Source organism: Leptosomus discolor, chromosome 11 (genome assembly GCF_034619465.1).
Source record: "Leptosomus discolor isolate bLepDis1 chromosome 11, bLepDis1.hap2, whole genome shotgun sequence".
Classification (NCBI taxonomy): Eukaryota; Metazoa; Chordata; class Aves; order Leptosomiformes; family Leptosomidae; genus Leptosomus; species Leptosomus discolor.
Window position 1 is genome coordinate 23,739,795 of NC_141401.1, and position 17,579 is coordinate 23,757,373.

General features: G+C 39.7%; 1 protein-coding gene across 6 annotated transcripts in view; it reads left to right on the forward strand.

The window, feature by feature from the left end:
* The window catches only part of TJP1 (tight junction protein 1), a 163,180-nt gene that overhangs the window by 107,022 nt on the left and 38,579 nt on the right, over positions 1–17,579 (forward strand). For 3 of the 6 annotated variants that reach the window (XM_086471731.1, XM_086471730.1, XM_086471732.1), the window contains one exon: positions 13,148–13,204. In XM_086471731.1, coding sequence (XP_086327857.1) covers positions 13,148–13,204 — 57 coding nt within the window. Of the gene's footprint in view, positions 1–13,147; positions 13,205–17,579 lie in introns of those variants that run through there. The other 3 variants (XM_086471733.1, XM_086471734.1, XM_086471735.1) reach the window with 1 other exon arrangement.

A 17,579-nucleotide genomic window follows, 5' to 3' on the forward strand; every position in this document is an offset into this window, starting at 1 on the left:
AGTGTCATGTGGTTGAAGCTGCTGGTGAGGCAGTTTGTTTCGCTTAAGTTTATTTGTAATTGCTGATGTAAATACAAAAGTAGCTTTGTGATCATTTTTAAGGTCAACCTTTGGCTTTCTGGGTGTGGCTTTTTTTTTCCTTTGACGCAACTGCTTTTAGTTTTGGCTGCTTTTTATCACCTTAAATGCTCAATTGGGGAAGTAGAAGGCAAAGTTTAAACTGCAGAAGAAAGGCCTTGAGGCTATTTGATCTGAAAGATTGTCGGTTTTGGTAATTCCCTACTTAGAAAGCTTTCTAAAATTCGATGTTAGTTCACCTAGAATGGTCAGAATAATTGAAAGTCTGCCAAATGGCTCTTCATGAGAGGAGGGCATTTTATTGGTTTTTGAAGTGCACTTTTTTGCTTTGTATGCATGAAGGCAGCATGCTGCTAGGAAGTTCTGATCTGGTCAACAATTAATTCTCTTGAGCATGTTAATTCCCTTGTCCCTTCCCCTACTTTGATGTGCAAACAGGAAAGGAAAAATCCTATGGTTATGTAAATCTGAATACCTACAGAGTTTCATTTGAAGCACGAGTAAAGCCACTTGTCCACTAATTACTCTATCATTTTGTTCTAGTGACTGTAGCCAATGTCTCTTCTACCCTGGCTTCAGAAGGGAAGGGAAGGACATTGGGTGTTGTCTCCTGACTCAGTGAGTGAGAAATGGCTGGGGTAAATCTTCAGCCTAGGATTCATGGGAATTCATAGTTATTTGAAGTGGGGGTAGGGATGCAGTCTAGAAAAGAGAATCTAAACCCAAAAAAACCAGAACACGCTGTTTTGTAAAAGACTTGCTTTTGTTAGCTTAAGTTTAATATATGGTGATTTGCATCCAACTTTTTAATTTGTAGACCTCTTAAGAAAAGGTTGTGAACCACTGGTATAGTGAAGAGCAATGGTGGGATTGCTGCCAGTAGGAAAACAGAGGAAGATTGTAATTAGGGCAATTGTTGGTGCTGGGCAGTACCTCAGGCCTGCTTTTATTGCCTCTCATCCAGTCTTGGCTCCCCAATGGAGTTGGTTTCCTTGCTGCTTTTTAAGATGATGAGTTATGATGGGAGTAAAAAGATGTTTCTGGGTGGCAGGGGCACCCTTGTTGCTGCTTTGTGTCCTTTTAAGGGAAGGGAAAGAAAAGCGTGGAAATGTCTTGCTGGTTCTTCCTAGCTTACAGATTCTTCTGGAGCTGCTGTTACTTTCTCTTGTGCTTGTTAATGGCTGTGGCTCCTGAAGAGAAAAAGAAGATCACTTGGAAAAAGGGAAATGATAATAAATTGGAAGGTGGAAAAATATGCGTCTGTCTTAAAAAAAAACCAAACAAACCCAACCAACCATGTTTGCAAGTCTTGCTTCGGTAACAATGAATCTCCTTCTGCCTTTGGAAGAGAAACATCTGTATCTTTCAAATATCTAATAGTATAGCCAGGATTAAGCTTTTTTTTTTTTTTTAAAAAAAAACAACCAAAAAACAAACAACAACAAAAAAAACCAAACCAAAACAAACACACCCACTCTAACTGTCTGAGAATAAGCGATGGTTACCCACTAAAACAGATAGGGTTGTGCAAGTGGTTGCATGTATGTTATGTGTGATGTTCCTACATTCATAGTTGATGAATAACCCAGTAGAAGAGACTTCTATTTTCATTTTGTTAGCTTCTCTTCTTGCCTGCTCCTCTTCCATGTCAAGAAAGCCATCACCAAAGCCAGACGGATTCCTTGATTCAGTTCAGAATAGTTTTTCAAATAGAGGAGATATTCTGCCCTGAGGATGAGACTAGCCTTGAGCTTAGTTAAGCTTTTGCTGCTCCTTAACCCTTTGTGTTGTCAAGCAGCAGCCTGAAGATGCTGTTTTAACGATTATACTCATTCTGACAGGAGAGTTTGCTTAGTCCTCTGTCTGCTACGCCTTGTCTCTGCGACACGGTTGGATACCTGCTCAGTTGGTTCACACAAGTACTGAAATAACCCATCCTCTTTCTTGGACCCCATTCACCCCTTTCCACCACTTTTGAAACTGAACGTTCACAGAACGGCAGGGGTTGGAAGGGACCTCTGGAGATCATCTAGTCCAGCCCTCTGCCAAAGCAGGTTAGCCTAGAGTAGGTCACACAGGAACACGTCCAGGTGGGTTTTGAATACCTCCAGAGAAGGAGACTCCACAGCCTCCCTGGGCAGCCTGTTCCAGGGCTCTGCCACCCTCAGACTAAAGAAGTTGTTCGTCATGTTCAGGTGTGAGACTTCCTGTGCTCCAGTTTGTGCCTGTTGCCCCTTATCCTGTCGCTGGGCACCACTGAAAAGAGCCTGGCCCCAACACAATCCCTTCAGTTTCTTATTGCTAGTCGATGACTGTAATTATGTTACATAGACACTAAACAGAAGGGTGCAAAAGACTGATGAAAATGAAGCGGTTGAATGAGCTGTAGGAATATGCTCCTTGGGATGTGGGAGTTCATCAGTAGGTCTTGTCTCCTTTCTTCCCCTGCAATATATTGTTCAGAATTTAAATACTAGTAGCATTAACCAATATTACTTAATATGTTGGTTTTTTTCATTCTGCATCTTCAACTTAAAACATTACCTGGTTTTGAGTTCTGTCAGTGTTGCATTATTCAGTTTTGTAACTGGATGTAAGTACAATTGCAGCATGCCGATTTTTTGTTCATCACTTAGTTGATAGTTAATGTGTTAGCTTTAGAAAGGAAATCTTTCAGGAAGAAAAGCCTGGAGCAGACTCCTGTTGTGCCTGTAAATAGGGAGACTAGGAGACAATTGTTGTGAAGTAGAGTGTCAAAGTGTACCAGATTGTGCTTGTTTAAACAGATGCCTCTTCTCATTCTTTAGGGTATGTGTTTTGGAAAACTAGCTAAAGAAGTACTCTGTTTCACAGTGAAGTAATAGAAAACGAGGCATTGTTAATAGTATGGGGATAGTCCTCTTTGCTGAGGAAAAATGTGTTTTCCACTTCCCATACCTGACTGATAAGACAGTTCAGGGATGTTTTCCTTGCTGATAGCTGAATAAGCCTCTTGCACACATCAACATTAATCACTACTGTAGTGTTTGTTACCTTGTCCTCCCATCTAAATCTCATGTCTGCTTCAACCAGCAAGGTATTGCAGTGCTGTTCTCACTCTCATTCCTTCTCTCCCATTGACTTTGTGCAGTTTTTCCTGCTTCTCTCAACTTAGAAGCACTGCGCTGTAGAAACAAACAAACAAACAAAAAAACCCCACCTAAACGAAACCACCCCCCCCAAACAAACAACCCCCCCCAAAACCTGCAAACAAAAAACCTGTTGTTTTCCCTGCCATGCACTTTTTTAACCAAGCTGTTGTAGTATTGACTTCTTCCTCCAAAGTCACTAACAACTTTCTAACCAAAGAAGTTACTCTTTTTCAAAGAGCTGTAATATTTAACATTATTCACCGTCTCCTCCTCTTTAAAATCCTGCATTTCTGTATCCTTGGCTTCTAACTTACTTCCTTTGAATGTGTAAAGTTAATGTGAGCTTAGAGTTGTAATGTGTTCTGCAGATGCTCTAGCAGCCATGTGACTGCTAAAATTGAATCTTCTTAACTGACAGTTACCCGAATTGGGGGTGGGGAGAAATGCCATCTGTGTGTGTGTGGTTGTTCAGGGTACAGAAGGACACTTAACCCAAAATTGCTTACTAAGAGTGGTTGGTTGAGATTCAGAGGAAGAAATTTTGTACCTAGAAAAGCAAAAAAAAAAAAAAGAAGTCTTACTACACAAAGTGACATATTTCTTCATACTGAGATTCAGGGGGGGGAATGTTAGGGAAAAAAAAACCCACAGAATTCTGCAACTACAAAAGTAGTTGTCAGCTGCTGCTACCAAACACACACACACTGCCTTTTGTGTGGAGTACCTGCATTTCAAATCTTAATATCAGAAGAATTTGGTAAATTAACTGTAAAATGTATTGTTTTGTTGTGGCTATGTGAGCTTTAAAAAATGAAACCAAACCAAACAAAAAACCCCAGGCATTTTAAGGAGAAATTATCCTGTGTGCGTTTTATTGTTAAGTTGGAAGATGGCAAGGCCATAATTCTACATCTGTAACTTGAACTGCTGTGCAAGGCTCTTAAAAGTGTATTTGGTCTGATTATTTGAAAGCTTTGAGTAGTATCTTGGGGAAAAACAATCCTGCTATGACTTAGTGGCATGCTGTTGCCTGTCCTGAGGCTCTCATTTGACAGATCTTCAGTGTATAATCTAAAATTGACGTGGTGCAGTGCTTTGTAAGTAGGTTATGGTTTTCTTGATTAGAAACAAGGTAAGAGGCATTCTGGCTTAACATGGGGTGCTTGAGTGCTTTGATTGCTACTCTGATGTCTGACTTACTGTTGGAAATTTTTTGGTGGCCGTATCTTGTGAGCGTTTTGGCTTTTGTATCTTTTAAGTAAAGAGCAATGGCCAGGTACGTAAGCCTGACTTAGGTTTCTTATATGAAAATAACACAGTATGATTTTGTTTTCTGTGGTACTGATACTAGGCTGCTCTTCTCCCCCAAGGGAAAAAGCAAACGGGAAGGACTCCGACTAATGTTCTTAACTGAGTGATAAAACCAGTAATGCCACGCTGCATATAAGAGCAGGGATGGAGGCTGTGTGTGCAGTAACTGCAGTTGGAAGGGACTATGGATCAGCTAGTCCAACCCTCTGCTTGAAGCAGGTCTCACTAGATCTGGTTTATAGAATAATTGTGGAAGGGAGTCACAAGGGAGCTCTGTAGATTGTCTAGTCCAGCCCCATGCTCAAAGCAGGGTCAGCTACAGCAGGTTGCCCAAGATCTTGTTGGGTCTTGAACACCTCCAAGGACGGAGATTCCACAGCCTCCCTGGGCAGCCCGAAACACCATTTGACCACACCCGTGGTTGTAAAAAAAACAGCCAAGCAGGAAATATCTGATTGGAATTTCCCATTCTACCTTATGTCACTTGCTGTGAAACTGTGGTCACAGCCACTTAGGGTTCATGAGCTTCCCTTGTATGCTTCAGTAGAGCTTCTTTGACCTTGCAAGGCTGTAGTTTGAGATTTTGTGTTAACAGGGCTGGCTTACAGTGACTGTGCCACTGGCAGCTGCTGGCAGCGGAGTTGAGATGAACTGATGGGGGATTGATATAGGTAGAAATCACCACATATGTAAGCATAACAGTTGCACAAGTGTAGTATGAGGGAGAGGGGTATTTTTGAAGATAGAAACTAGCAGGAGGGCAGTGTGTGCTGCTTAAGCAGTTTTACTTGTGCTCAAAGAAGTGCTTTTCAAATTGCATCCTGAAATTTCAAAGCATTAAAATATCACAATGAGTTTCTTGAGGATCTTGGTTTTGAAATTATTTGAAAAAGTTCAGATCTGAGCTAAAGTTGATCTTTGAATAAAGAGAAGATAAATACTTTCAACAACATGTTAAAAACCATACTCTAATTTTGGAATCTTTATGTCATAATAATAGGGACCTAGGTCAGTATGGTAGAGAAGTTACTTAAAACCAAAAGCAAAGTGCAAGATATCTGTGCTTCCCTTTAGCAAAATCACTTGGGAGGGGAGAAACATGGCTTACCATTTTGCTTTGTAGTCTTTTCTTTTGTGATTTTGGTGTCATTTTGCTAACATACTTGCCTGGAGTAGTGATCTGTGAAACCCTGCTTGCCAGCGTTTTGGAGTTTGTGATCCTACATGATTTCACTGCCAGCTGGAAAGCAAAATGGAAAGAAGCAAAACAGACGAGGATCTCAGATTCTGAAGCGCAGTTTTCCCACGCCTTGGAGATCATGAAGCTATAGTAAGCTTTGCTTAGCTGCTGGCTGATACCGTTACCAGGGTGTTTAAGTGGTACTCTTCATCTGAAGTAACTTGACCTGAGATCATTTGAGATGTATCTGCATTTGGGTCTTACATTCTGGTTTGTTTGCCTTCTTCCTCCTTAGTGTCAGCCTTCTACCATTCCAGGATAGTGGTATTCACTGGGCCTGTATCATAAACGCTTCTATAAATACTCCGATTTCACTGAATCTATAATCCAATACTTCATTACTTCAATGAAATGCAATATACCCCCAAATTTCTGCATGCTGTTCTTGCTTAGGGCTTTTTTGGAAGGAGGGCCTACTGGTTTTTGTATTTAGCAGCAGCAACAGCAAAAAAAAGAAAGATTTTATGACCCCAGGAGATCAGAGAGTGCTCTGATTTGTGAGCCTCGGGCTTGAGAGGCCATTCTGGAAAAGTGAGTCACGCTAAAAAAGAAGTTGGGTATTACATGGGATGAGTTAAATACTGATTTTTTTTTTCTTTTCTTTAGTTTGGAGAGGAGAGCGCCCAGAAGTCTGAGCAAAAATGTCTAAGCAAAAATGGCTTGGCAAAAACTCGTCAGGAAAACTAGCAGAAGGGATGTTTTTAGATGCACGTGTTCAAAATGTAGCAAGTAATCGTAGGAGTTTTAGAGCAGGAAGCAGTGGAAATTGTGTTTGGTAAGGTAATATCATGGTACAGCATGTGGTTGTGGAAGCATAGGGAGAATTGAGCGGAATGGTGAAACAGCCTAGTTATTATTAAAAAAAAAAAATAAAAAATCAAGCTTAGTCCTAGTTTTTCTTAAGGTTGCTATTTATGGTGTAAAGATGACTTCTGTTGTCCAGGCAGAAGGTATGTACTATTGTAGTAGAGGCTTTGTACTTGTAGAGTGATCTAAGTAAAAATAAGTTTATTTTATTAACATGCAGAATTGAGAAGTCTGTCCTTTTTTTTCCTTTTTTTTTTTCCTTTCCACCTTGGATAGCACATTGTCGTCTGAAGACCAGCTTTAATAGTGGTATCTATCTTAATACAGGCTTTTCCTGAGGTGGCCTGTTGAATATAGACAAATGTTTGGGAGGTGTGGCACTCTTGACTAGAGCTTGGGACCCCTGTAATGCATGAAATGGAGGGGGGAAATCACAATGCACACTGCTTTACTTCTAGGTGTTTAGTACATCTGCTTGGGAGGAAGGTTAGTATTTCTGTTTCCAAAATGGTTGGTGTCACTTCCATGGATGTACATTCAGACAGAAGGTGAGACTAAAGACTGGCTTCTCAACTTCAGTGATGAATGAGAATATTTTTTTTTTATACAGATCTCACAAGAGAATGTGTTAGTGGGTGCTTTCTCCTCCACTTAGCATTGCTGTGTAAAAGAGATAATCAGAAGAGCTTTAGGTGTGTGGTTTTTGTCTCTGCAGCAGGGAAACAATCTTTCCTGCTTGCAAAGAGTGATTAAGGAAAAAACAAGAATATAGGCTGCTTGCAGAGTGTAATACAGAGATAGCACAGCTCTGAGTGCAAACAGCTGGCTTCAGTAGTGTGCAGTTACTGCATTTGTCCTGCCTCGGAGTGCCCTCTTTGACTGGCTACACTTGCTCTGGTAGTTGGCTTCTAATGTTTGAAACAGCTCAAATATCTCTAAGGTACTTTGTAGAGTAGACGTGGGGCATTGCGTATGTTGTATAAAGACTATGTAAGACAAAGCTCTCATTTCAGTTGATAAAATCAGTCTGATAATAGGATTCTGTCCTCATTGCAATAATTGCAGGGGAAACAACTGTTTAAATTCTCCCCCGCTCCAGTCAGCTGAAGGCTTTTGTGGTAAGACAATTGGAGAGAATCTGTTGGAATTTAAGGTGGCTGTAGTTTAACTAGGCAAGGACAAGGGTGAGTGGCTGTAGGAAGTCTTCCTGGTCAGTGTTGGAAACATACACTGTTCCATCTGAGTGCTGAAAAATGCTGTGTGTAGGGAAATGACCTCTTCATTCCTTGCTCTGGGCTGGCTGAAGAAGATTCAGTTTTGTTTTCTGAACTTGCTCAGGAAGCTGTTTGTTTTGGATATTGACTTTGATTTTAATTTTTATGTGAATGATAAATGTCCCTCCTCAGATAGATGAATTTCTGCAGGTTTGTTGGGTAACAATTGCAAATGCTAATTGTTACGATAAGCGCTTTTGATTCTTGTTTGCACAAGTGCAAGCAAAATGTCTTGATTCTGCATTTAACCTTTAAAACTGAACTTCAATAGCATTCTACTGCTCAACAGGACTTTCCCAAGAATAATTGAGAGTTAATTTTAGAAGCCAAATAAAAATATGGAAAGATAGATAACAAGTATGAATGTCTGGCGTGTCCTTCTGAAGAGACTGAGTCTAAATATAAACCTATTTCTTTCTTTCTTTTGATACAGCTCTTTACCAGTTCTTCTTTCTCTTCTCATTTTTTTCATGTCTTGAATAAGAAAGCTATTTCTGAAGGTTGTCATGATTTTATCAGGACAGTTAGGAATGTTTTTAGACATCAGCATTTTATTGGAAGAAAGATGTACACAAAAGCTACAACATGAGGCTGCAAGCTTGGAGCAAAGATAGTGTTCTTTATATCGTTGATCTGGTCATTCAGTTTTTTGTAGTTTGCTTGCTGTGGTTGAGAGGGTTAGAGCAGGGACTTGGATCTGTCACAGATAGCTTTCCATTCTGTTGCATTTTGCAGAGAATGGAAACAATGTGCCCCCTGAGGTAGCAGAAGTAGTTGCTTCATTTTGTCTGCAGGACAGCTGTCAATGCTGATTTGCAAAACCAGGTTTGTAAAGATAGTAAAAGTACTTAATTACTTCCCACAGTAGGTTACTCTTGTGTTGTCCAGAGGAAAATCTGAAAATCTGCCTGTTCGAAGGTAGCTACCTAAATATGATTTTCTCTGCAAATGTAGTAACCTTGTTGTCCTTAGTGAGAAATGTGTGGAAATGTATAACCACAGTAGACATTTAACACTTAGGATTTACTTATAGGAAATTACTGTTGAATATTACTAAGAAATAAGGTGATTGGAAACTCCTTTGATACCATGTGTCAAAACTTGATCGTAATTAAGCAAATAATTGCTTAAAATCTAACTTGTTATTTTTGACACACTTAACTTCTTATGAAAAGCAGTTTAGTTGAAACAAGAAAGATAATTCCTCTAGGAAGTACCCCTAGAGTTGCAAAGAAACACTGGGAAACTATTCTGGCTTTGTTTTCAAGAATACGTAGGAGCTTTGGCCTTAGTCTGAGCTCTTCCTTTTTGTAGAAGCCTAAAGAAGTAAGCGTTATCCTGCAAGAAACTTTGCCTCAGGAACCTTGCATTATTTTAGGTATAAAATACTCATTTCTGTGGCTATTGTTTGAACCTTTCCAAACATGAACTTGAACTGTCTTCTCAAGCCTGTGGGTGGCTCCAGTTGCTGCTGCTGCTAACAGCTTTTCCAGCTGCAGTAGAGGTAAACTGAGTCATGCTATTTGCAAAAATGACAGCATTGCTCAAACTGATAGCTAGCAAGGCTTTTTATTTTCCTTCACAATGCTTAAAGGAAAAATCTTGGTGCGTGAGTACAGAATTAGTCTCATGGGGAAATTTGGTTTTAGGATTGTGTGCGTGTGCCCAGATGCACGTGTGGAGGTAAGAGTTGTATGAGAAAAGGCATGTTTTTTAAAAAAGAAAGATGAAAACCCCAGCCTTTGAGAAGCAGGAAAGGAATGTGAGAAGGGGAACAAAGAATGTTGTTTGAAGGACCCTTGTATCCCTCAAAGGGAGCTTTCTGGAAAGATGTTTACTCTGATATGTTTATATCTCAGGGCAATTTCAAATACAAAAAAGTTGAACAAGATTTGATACTTCCAGGATTCTTGAGCAAATAATAAGTTGCATTACTTCTGTATTAATGAATTGCAACTTCATGTCTTCTGTCCTTTAAATAATAATCGTAAAAAACAACCTACAAACACATCCACTTGCCGTACACAGAGCTGGGATGCTGCTAACTGTCTGTGTAAGGGTGTTTAAGATGAGCTTAAGGAAACTTCTTTTTACTAAAGCATAAGCGTAAAATAAATTTTTTCCATCACTAAAGTTGTGATACCATCATTCTCTTTCAATTTGTTTTATTCTTAATAAATGTAAAGAACCTTAGATAATATAGACATAGTATCTGGAGTTTGCAAAGTTCAAATGCTGTTAGTTGTCCACTTGCATTTCAAAGATGCTTAATAGTCTCTGTTAAGTTACTGTAACCCTAGACTGTAGCATCTTAGTACTCTCATGTTTCTAGTTTCTGGGGTGTTAGGCCGTATGTATTTCTCAGTTCCTGCTGAGTCACCTTGATTTCGCTTAAGTCAGTGGTGGGTAACATTATTTGGGGTACCAGGCTTGGCACCAGCGGTCAGCAGGGCTGGCACCATCACTGCACACCTACGCTGTCTGCTCCTCACCCTTAATTATAAGCAGTATTTGCCATTTCTAGAGACTTGGGAATTAAGACCTTACAAGATTTGTGAAATTCAAATGTTACATGAAAAATAGAGCACTTTGTGAGTATGGTCTAAGAGCAACATCGCAACAGGGACCTTAGATGATGCTACCATCAAGCTAGTTCTTCTGCCTCAGTTGTCAGTGCTTGGTAGGGTGAGTACCTTCACAAGTCTTCATCAAACTTTTCGCTCTTTTGTGAGTGAATGCAGTCCCTTACAGATGAGAAACTAACTCACATAGGCAGCTTGTGTCAAAGCCAACAACTCACCTCAGGCTGCCTTTGAGCTGTTTTCACTGTTCTTGATTGGACTGTTTGGGCATGCAGAAAGAATGAAAATAACATAGTACTTGGTTTGCTATCTAACTAATGGACATTTGATGTTTCCAAGTCTTGTGAATTTGAAATGAATGTATTAGTAAAATCTGGGGGAGGTGTTAGCAATAGATCAGTAGAGGAGGTAATGTGAGCAAGAAAATGGAGAACAAGCAAAGAAAGTAGAAAGACTGAGCTTCCACAGAAGGGAAAAAGGTGTTAAAAATGTCAGCCCCAGTCAGTAGATTGAGCAGTGAGCACCCTGTCTGGTTTTAGAAAGACTGGTGAGTTTATCAGGGTTTGTCTTGTTTGTTTGTTGTTGTTTGGTTTTTTTGTGAGCTAGTAAGGCTTCTCACAGTTCTTGGAAGTGTGTTACATAGGTAATTTCCATTTTTCTTGGTCGTTGCTTAGACTTCTTTTGTTGTCTTATCCTGCTCTGACTCTGGGATTGCAGTTCTCCCAGATCCAGTGAGAGCAGTGCTTAGCTGGTTAAACTGGGTTTTATCAGTCTTTGCCATATCAAGAACCAGTTGGTGTGTTTGCACGCTGCCCTGTGTACTGAGCTCCAACAGTGAGGCACGAGAACTGGGAGCCATTGAAATCTGGTACTTTGTTAGCCAAGTAGCTCAAACTGTGCCGTGTGAAAGAGCCTCTGACTGTCGGTGCAGTGTCGTACCTGTGTGGCATTGCCAGGACAAGTGCGTTCGGTGAGCCACTCAGGTTAACTTCTTTAATAATCGCACATAGAAATGAAGCGGCCTATTCCAATTAAAATGTGAATTGTGATTTTTGCCGTCCTTTATTGGATTCCCTTGTTCTGAACGGGAGCTGCTTAAAGCTTTTTCTTTTAGAAGTTTACTTGCAGAGATAATTCTTCACTTGTTGACAAGAAGTTTAGCCTGAGAAGCTCTTGCCAAAACTAAGACAGAATGAGAGCATCAGAAATAGGGAAGAAAATCAGTATTCATTAACAGTTTAGCAAGTAAAATGTTGTGTTTTGTTTCAAAGATGACTTTGCGTATGTGAATCATTAGTGTTTTAATATATATTTGGTCTACTTTTAAAAAATTGGAGAGAAATAATCTAATTCTGGTGTAGAGTTGAATCAATTTGTAATGCAAAGGAGTAACATTTGGTACTGAATAGAGGGGGAAAAGAAGCTGTTTGAATGAAATATATCCCAATTAAGTTGCACCACCACTTTCAGGAGAAGTGAACCCTGAAAGAGAAACTAGCGGTAATGTAGCACATCCTAACCATTGAAATTAGAGCACAGAAGTGGAGGAAAGAACCCCCACAGCTTTTTGGGGTCATGAGAAGAACTCACTCTTTAAACCTAGTTGCAAATTCTGGTGTTATGAAATGGGATAAAGTTTTCAGAGGTATTGATTGTGAGAGTAAACACTCCTGCTGCTGTTGTCTGTTATATTACAGGACTGGATTAAAAGTTAGGAGTGCTTTTTGTTGTAGTGGCTGAGTTACTGTAGGTGAAATAAAGCAAGAGTAAAGTATATTTTCAAAAAAACCACACTCCTGTATTGCAGAGGTGTTCATGTTCTGATTCTGTTCTTTAGTTAGTGGATTACGTGCTCATGAGAGGGGAGGATGTGGAACAAAACATGGGGCACTCCTGGAGAGGTAGAAGGTGTAGCAGCAGGGTAGCAGGAGACTGCGTGCTGTTCGCTGTGTGTTTCCGGCTGCCTTCCTGCCTGTTTTTAAGCTTTGGCTCTGCTGGTTGTTCCTCCCTCGTGCCACCTTCCCCTGTCCACATGTTTGTTTGTTGTGGCACATGAAGTAGTGGCAGTGACTGCTCTTTTAAGGTATGTAAATATTGTTACGACGTTACTGTTTAATCTTGTTCTGGTAGAGAGGACCTTCTTTATTTCTGCAGTGCTACTGTTGACCGCAGAAAGTAGCCTACACTGAACTGTGGGGTCCGTTAAATGTGACCTGTATGCATGATACAGTAGCACAGATTACACTATACTGTAATCTATAGCTGGGTGTTTCTGAATTAGTACTGATCTGCGTGCAGTTAAAACAAGTGAAAGGATAATGTTCACAAAAGTATGAAGTATGTAAGTGAAACACAAATGAACACAGTGAAAAACTGAAAGTGGGCCTTTGGCCAGCTTCGTTTACTGTACACTTAAATGAGCAACCAAGAGAGCCTGTGTCACATGCTGCTTGTGGTCCTTCCCTTTAAACTTATTTATACAGTTCTGAAATATATAATGAATATAAATGTTTTGCCTATTTTCCCCCTACCCCCTTCCATAGGAGCACGGGAGGTTCAGATGTGTCATGTAAAGACAGGAAACGTGTAACAAATGAGCCAGCCCTACTTCTCGGACTATTGAATGTGAATATTGCTTACCTCTGTTTGTGGTATTATGTATATAGTTGTTCAGTACAGCTGTTGACAGTGGAGTCTAATCTTTGGGGTTTTTTTTCTCCTTAGAGCACAACAATGGAAGAAACAGCTATATGGGAACAACACACAGTCACTCTTCACAGGGTAAGTTCATACAATTGGTTGTGTGTGCCTAACGCAGGATACTGGTAGCTTTTGAAAACAATAGGAAAAAGCCAGATGTCAGGAAGTGAAAGAAAAGGAAACTGTCATATTCCTTTGTTTAAATTTAGAAGTGTTGTAAAAGCTCCGTTTGATAGTTGCTGTATTTGTTTGTTGGGTTTCAGAGATAAGCCTGCATATAAATAACTGTGCCAGAAACAAGGCCTTAGGTTACTTCTGTACCTAACTGAAAGTAGGAAGAAATCGTAGTGTTCACTAATGTTTGTGCTGTATCTGTTCTTCAGTGGTTTAAAACTTTGTTTGCAGGGGCATAAACCAACATAGTTTAGTATAAATAAATGTGTTCAAAACTGCCTTAGTTGTTTGCCACTTTCTTATATTAGTGGCTGAAAATAGTAATTTTGGGTGGTCAGAATGTGCGCCTTACACAAAATGATTGTGTACGAGGAATCAGTGAATAGAAACACAGCTTTTACGTTTAGACTGACTCTTCTCTTATTTGAGTTACTCTTAAATTGATTTCTGATGTAGCTATTGTGAAGCTGTACAGAAGAGGCAACAAGGAATGAGTTGCTTAGTGAAAGTCAGAACAAAGTGGCATGTCATTTCTGACAGCAGCTTTGTGTTAAAGCAACCATGGAATTGTGGCCCAAACAGCTATTTTCATGCCAACAAAACAGAGATGAAAAAGAGTTTTCTCCAGGGAGCAAGCTATATCATTTACTTTCGATTCTTTGTCATAGAGTCAAGGCATTTTAGAATTGTAGCATTGATCAGATGAACGGATCTTTGTGACTAAATGTGTGTACGAGTAGATCAGCCGGTCAAATCAAATGTTAATTCTCTGTGCAAACTTATCTGTTGATTCTAATGAGTTTAACGTTGTTGATTTAAAATAACTATTTTAGTACCTGCCCTCTTAAGAAGAGAGCAATTATGCTCTGTTTGGCCAAAAGGCTGTCGAAGTACTCTGTCTCTAACTGCAGCCACATGTTGAAAGAATAAGTAAAACCAAAAATGTATAGTGATACTTATCTAGGCTACTTTTCAAGCTTCCAGCAATTTTTAGGTCAACAAGTTCTTGAGCAAGATGTATTATTTCTATATGTAATTGACTTTATGTTTTCTTCTTGAAGCTGTCCAGTCATCCCTGGAACCTGTGTAAACTTAAAATTGTTTTACTTACTTACATTAATGATTGAATCACTGTCTTATATTCAAAAACAAACAACAAAATGCTGTAGCAATACAAGGTTGGCTAGTAGACTTTGTAGCTTAGTTTCTCTTCAAGGGGATATTTTTCTGGTTAATTGGAGCAGTAACTTCAGTGAAACCTGAAAATTAACAAGTTCAGTCAGTGCACAAAGGAAGAATGAAAGGCTGCAATGTGGGGTTACCTTGAACAAATTTTGAAATAATGGGTAGAAACTAGAAATCATGTCTTCGGTTGCACTTGCCGCATAATCAGAAGTCCTTGTATAGTATACAAGTGAAAGGGTTATTATAAATTGTGATTTTCATTATGATATTTTATGTGCCAAACTTTTGCCATCCATACTGGTTTAACTGTTCTGTTAGCTGAGTAAGTATCTCTCATTTAGATGTGGAAGGCTGATGGCCTATACTCTTGAAAACTTTGATAGCATGAATTTAGCCAATTAAAAACAAACAATGTTTTCCATCTGCCAGATAGTGTGTGTGTTTCGGTTTTGTTAATGTTAAGCAAATTGGAGCTTAGAATTTATCCTTAGCGCTGGGAAGAAGATTTAGGAGAGCAGCTGCATATTTGCCTGTGGGGGTTTTGGATTTTGCTTTCTATTTGTGACATTCTTGTAGTGTTAGATGATGAAGTAAATGAGGTTTCTTCACTTGAGTCAGAAGGAGTGAAATGCATCCAGATCTTGGTTATCCTCAAAGATACCTAGAAGTTTATAGATTTGGAATAGGCTTGAAATGCCACTCTGAGTGGTTGTGGAATATTTTCTCTGTGAGTTTATCTGTTCCACTTGGCTGAGCTACAAAACTGCTAGTGACCATCTACTGTTAGCCACACAAAAAACACTTTGAAGAACTGACCTTGCTTTCTTTAATGAGGCACATTAAAAAGTCCCTCTGATTTTTGGCTTAGCTGAGAGCAGTAAGCTGGTTGTGAATGCTGGAATTAATGACATCTAACACGTGCAGAATTTCTACAGGGTAGATGCAAGTCAAGCTTCACATTGCTGTCTTGCTATACGCCTGTGAAGCTGTTGGGATTCACCAAAGTTTTTGTATGTTCTATCAGTATTTGCCTTCAGAAGTGAGGCTGGACAAGTCATTGGAAGAAACTGATCCAGAATAAATTTGTCTAAGACCGTAGTAAGTCCCCCGGGAGAGGCAGAGAAGTATGGAGTTGGTGTCAGTATAGATCAACTGTTGTCTCTTCGCAAGTACCTGCTTAATGGCAAGCAAGATCTGTTGTCCCTCCAGGTGCCCCAAAGAAACTATGTAACCATGGGGTTTTTCCATTTTACTTGGGTCTTGTTAATGGTATTTGATCAAAACTACTTAATGAGTAAGGACCTCTAACGTCTATTATGTGCAGCCTTAAAAATAGGAGGGAAATGCAAGTAGCTTGTTAGGTGGAGTGTGTGTGTGTTAGCAAAGATACCTAGGATATTCTTGACTATGCTTATTCCTGTTTTGAGGCTCATCTTTGTCCTGTTGGTAATTCCAGCACTGACAATTTTACTTTGTTGTAAGCCTGTGCTGTTCTCTACCATAACTCCATTGTTACCGTTTATGACAGAGTAGGATTCCTCTAACCCTTCTTTGGCTCCATAAAGGTAGCCAAAACTTGTAAAAGAAAAATGCAATTTTGGTAGCGGTCATAATATTTTAGGAACGTAGATACCGTTTGTACACAATTTTTCTGAAGAAAAACCAAAAAAGCCATGGTAGCAAGTGCTAGGTAAGGTATTCTGTCTCTGTAGTTTACTGAGCACCTTTTTTAACATGCCAGTGTTTGAGATATTAAACATTTTAAAAATGTTTCTGCATTGTTATAGGGGCAGTTACTGATTTATAAACCAATTAATGGCAGTTCAGAAGTGTTGTTACCTACCTGGTTGTTTTTTTCGAACATGTTTTGATCCTGTAATGGCCCTTTGAAGAGGGGATAGTGTGGTGTATAAACTCTGGAAGATAAGCCTTACAAAAGAGAATGGAGTGCTTTACATAGGGAATTCTTGTTGAAGAATGCAGCTTTGCTCACTTCTTTTGAAGGGTTTCTTTCTGTGACCTTTACTTTCCAGAGATGTCGTTGCAAATTAGGGACAGAGCATACTTAATCACAGTAGTTGGAGTATACATGTGTCTGTTCAGGCACTTTGATATGGTTCAAACATCAGATTTTTTTTTAATCCATCTGTTTTGGGTATCGTAGAGAAGCTGGAAGAGACCATATAAGCAGTCTGACTGTGCTGTGATTTAACACAGTGGTTGGTGAATTCCAGTGCTGTTGTCAAAAGAAACTTTTTCTGAGGAAGAAAGGCCTGAACTTCTAACCATAAGGTTTTATTCCCTTTCTTTACTAGCCTTCCGACTTCCTGGAGCTCTTAAGCGATTGAGCCAGTCTCAGGTTCAGTTAAAGCTTATCAGGTAGCTGCAGTTTATCTTTTATTGAGAGATCGTCTGTTTTTATGTACTTAACTGTAAAGGACTTTAAGGAGGAACGATGCACTTTGTATTCACGTGTGGAACTCAAGTTCTGTGTGTCTGTTAGATGTGTCTCCTTCCCCCAGATTAGATATGTACACGCCTTTCTGCTTCTCCCATGCTGCCTTACTGCGGGAGAGCAAAAATAGTAGTTCTTTTTGTGTTGTCGCTACAGCACCTGACAGGTGAATTTCTGATGCGACAGATTTTTTTTTTTAAAAATGCAATTTTAGTTAAGATCCATGTTTGTCTTGTATAATCTGTAGTGATCAACGTCTTACTATTTCCAGACATGTTTAGGAGCAAGGTTCGGTTTTCTGAGGGTAGTTCAGTTAACAGGTAGATTTAGACTGGATGTTAGGAAGAAGTTCTTTACCATAAGGGTGGTAAAGCACTGGAACAGTTTGCCCAGAGAGGTGGTGGAGGCCCCATCCCTGGAGACATTCATGATCAGGGATGATGGGGCTCTGGGCAACCTGATCTAGCTAAAGATGTCCCTGCTCACTGCCCGGGGGTTGGACTAGATGGCCTTTGGGGGTCCCTTCCAGCCCAGTGCATTCTGTGATGGTAGGCAGCAGGATAAAATGACAAGTAGTAGGCTGAGGTTTATTGGAAGATTTCTTGTTTGAGCTCTTAAATTTTCAAAAGATTTAGGGTTTGA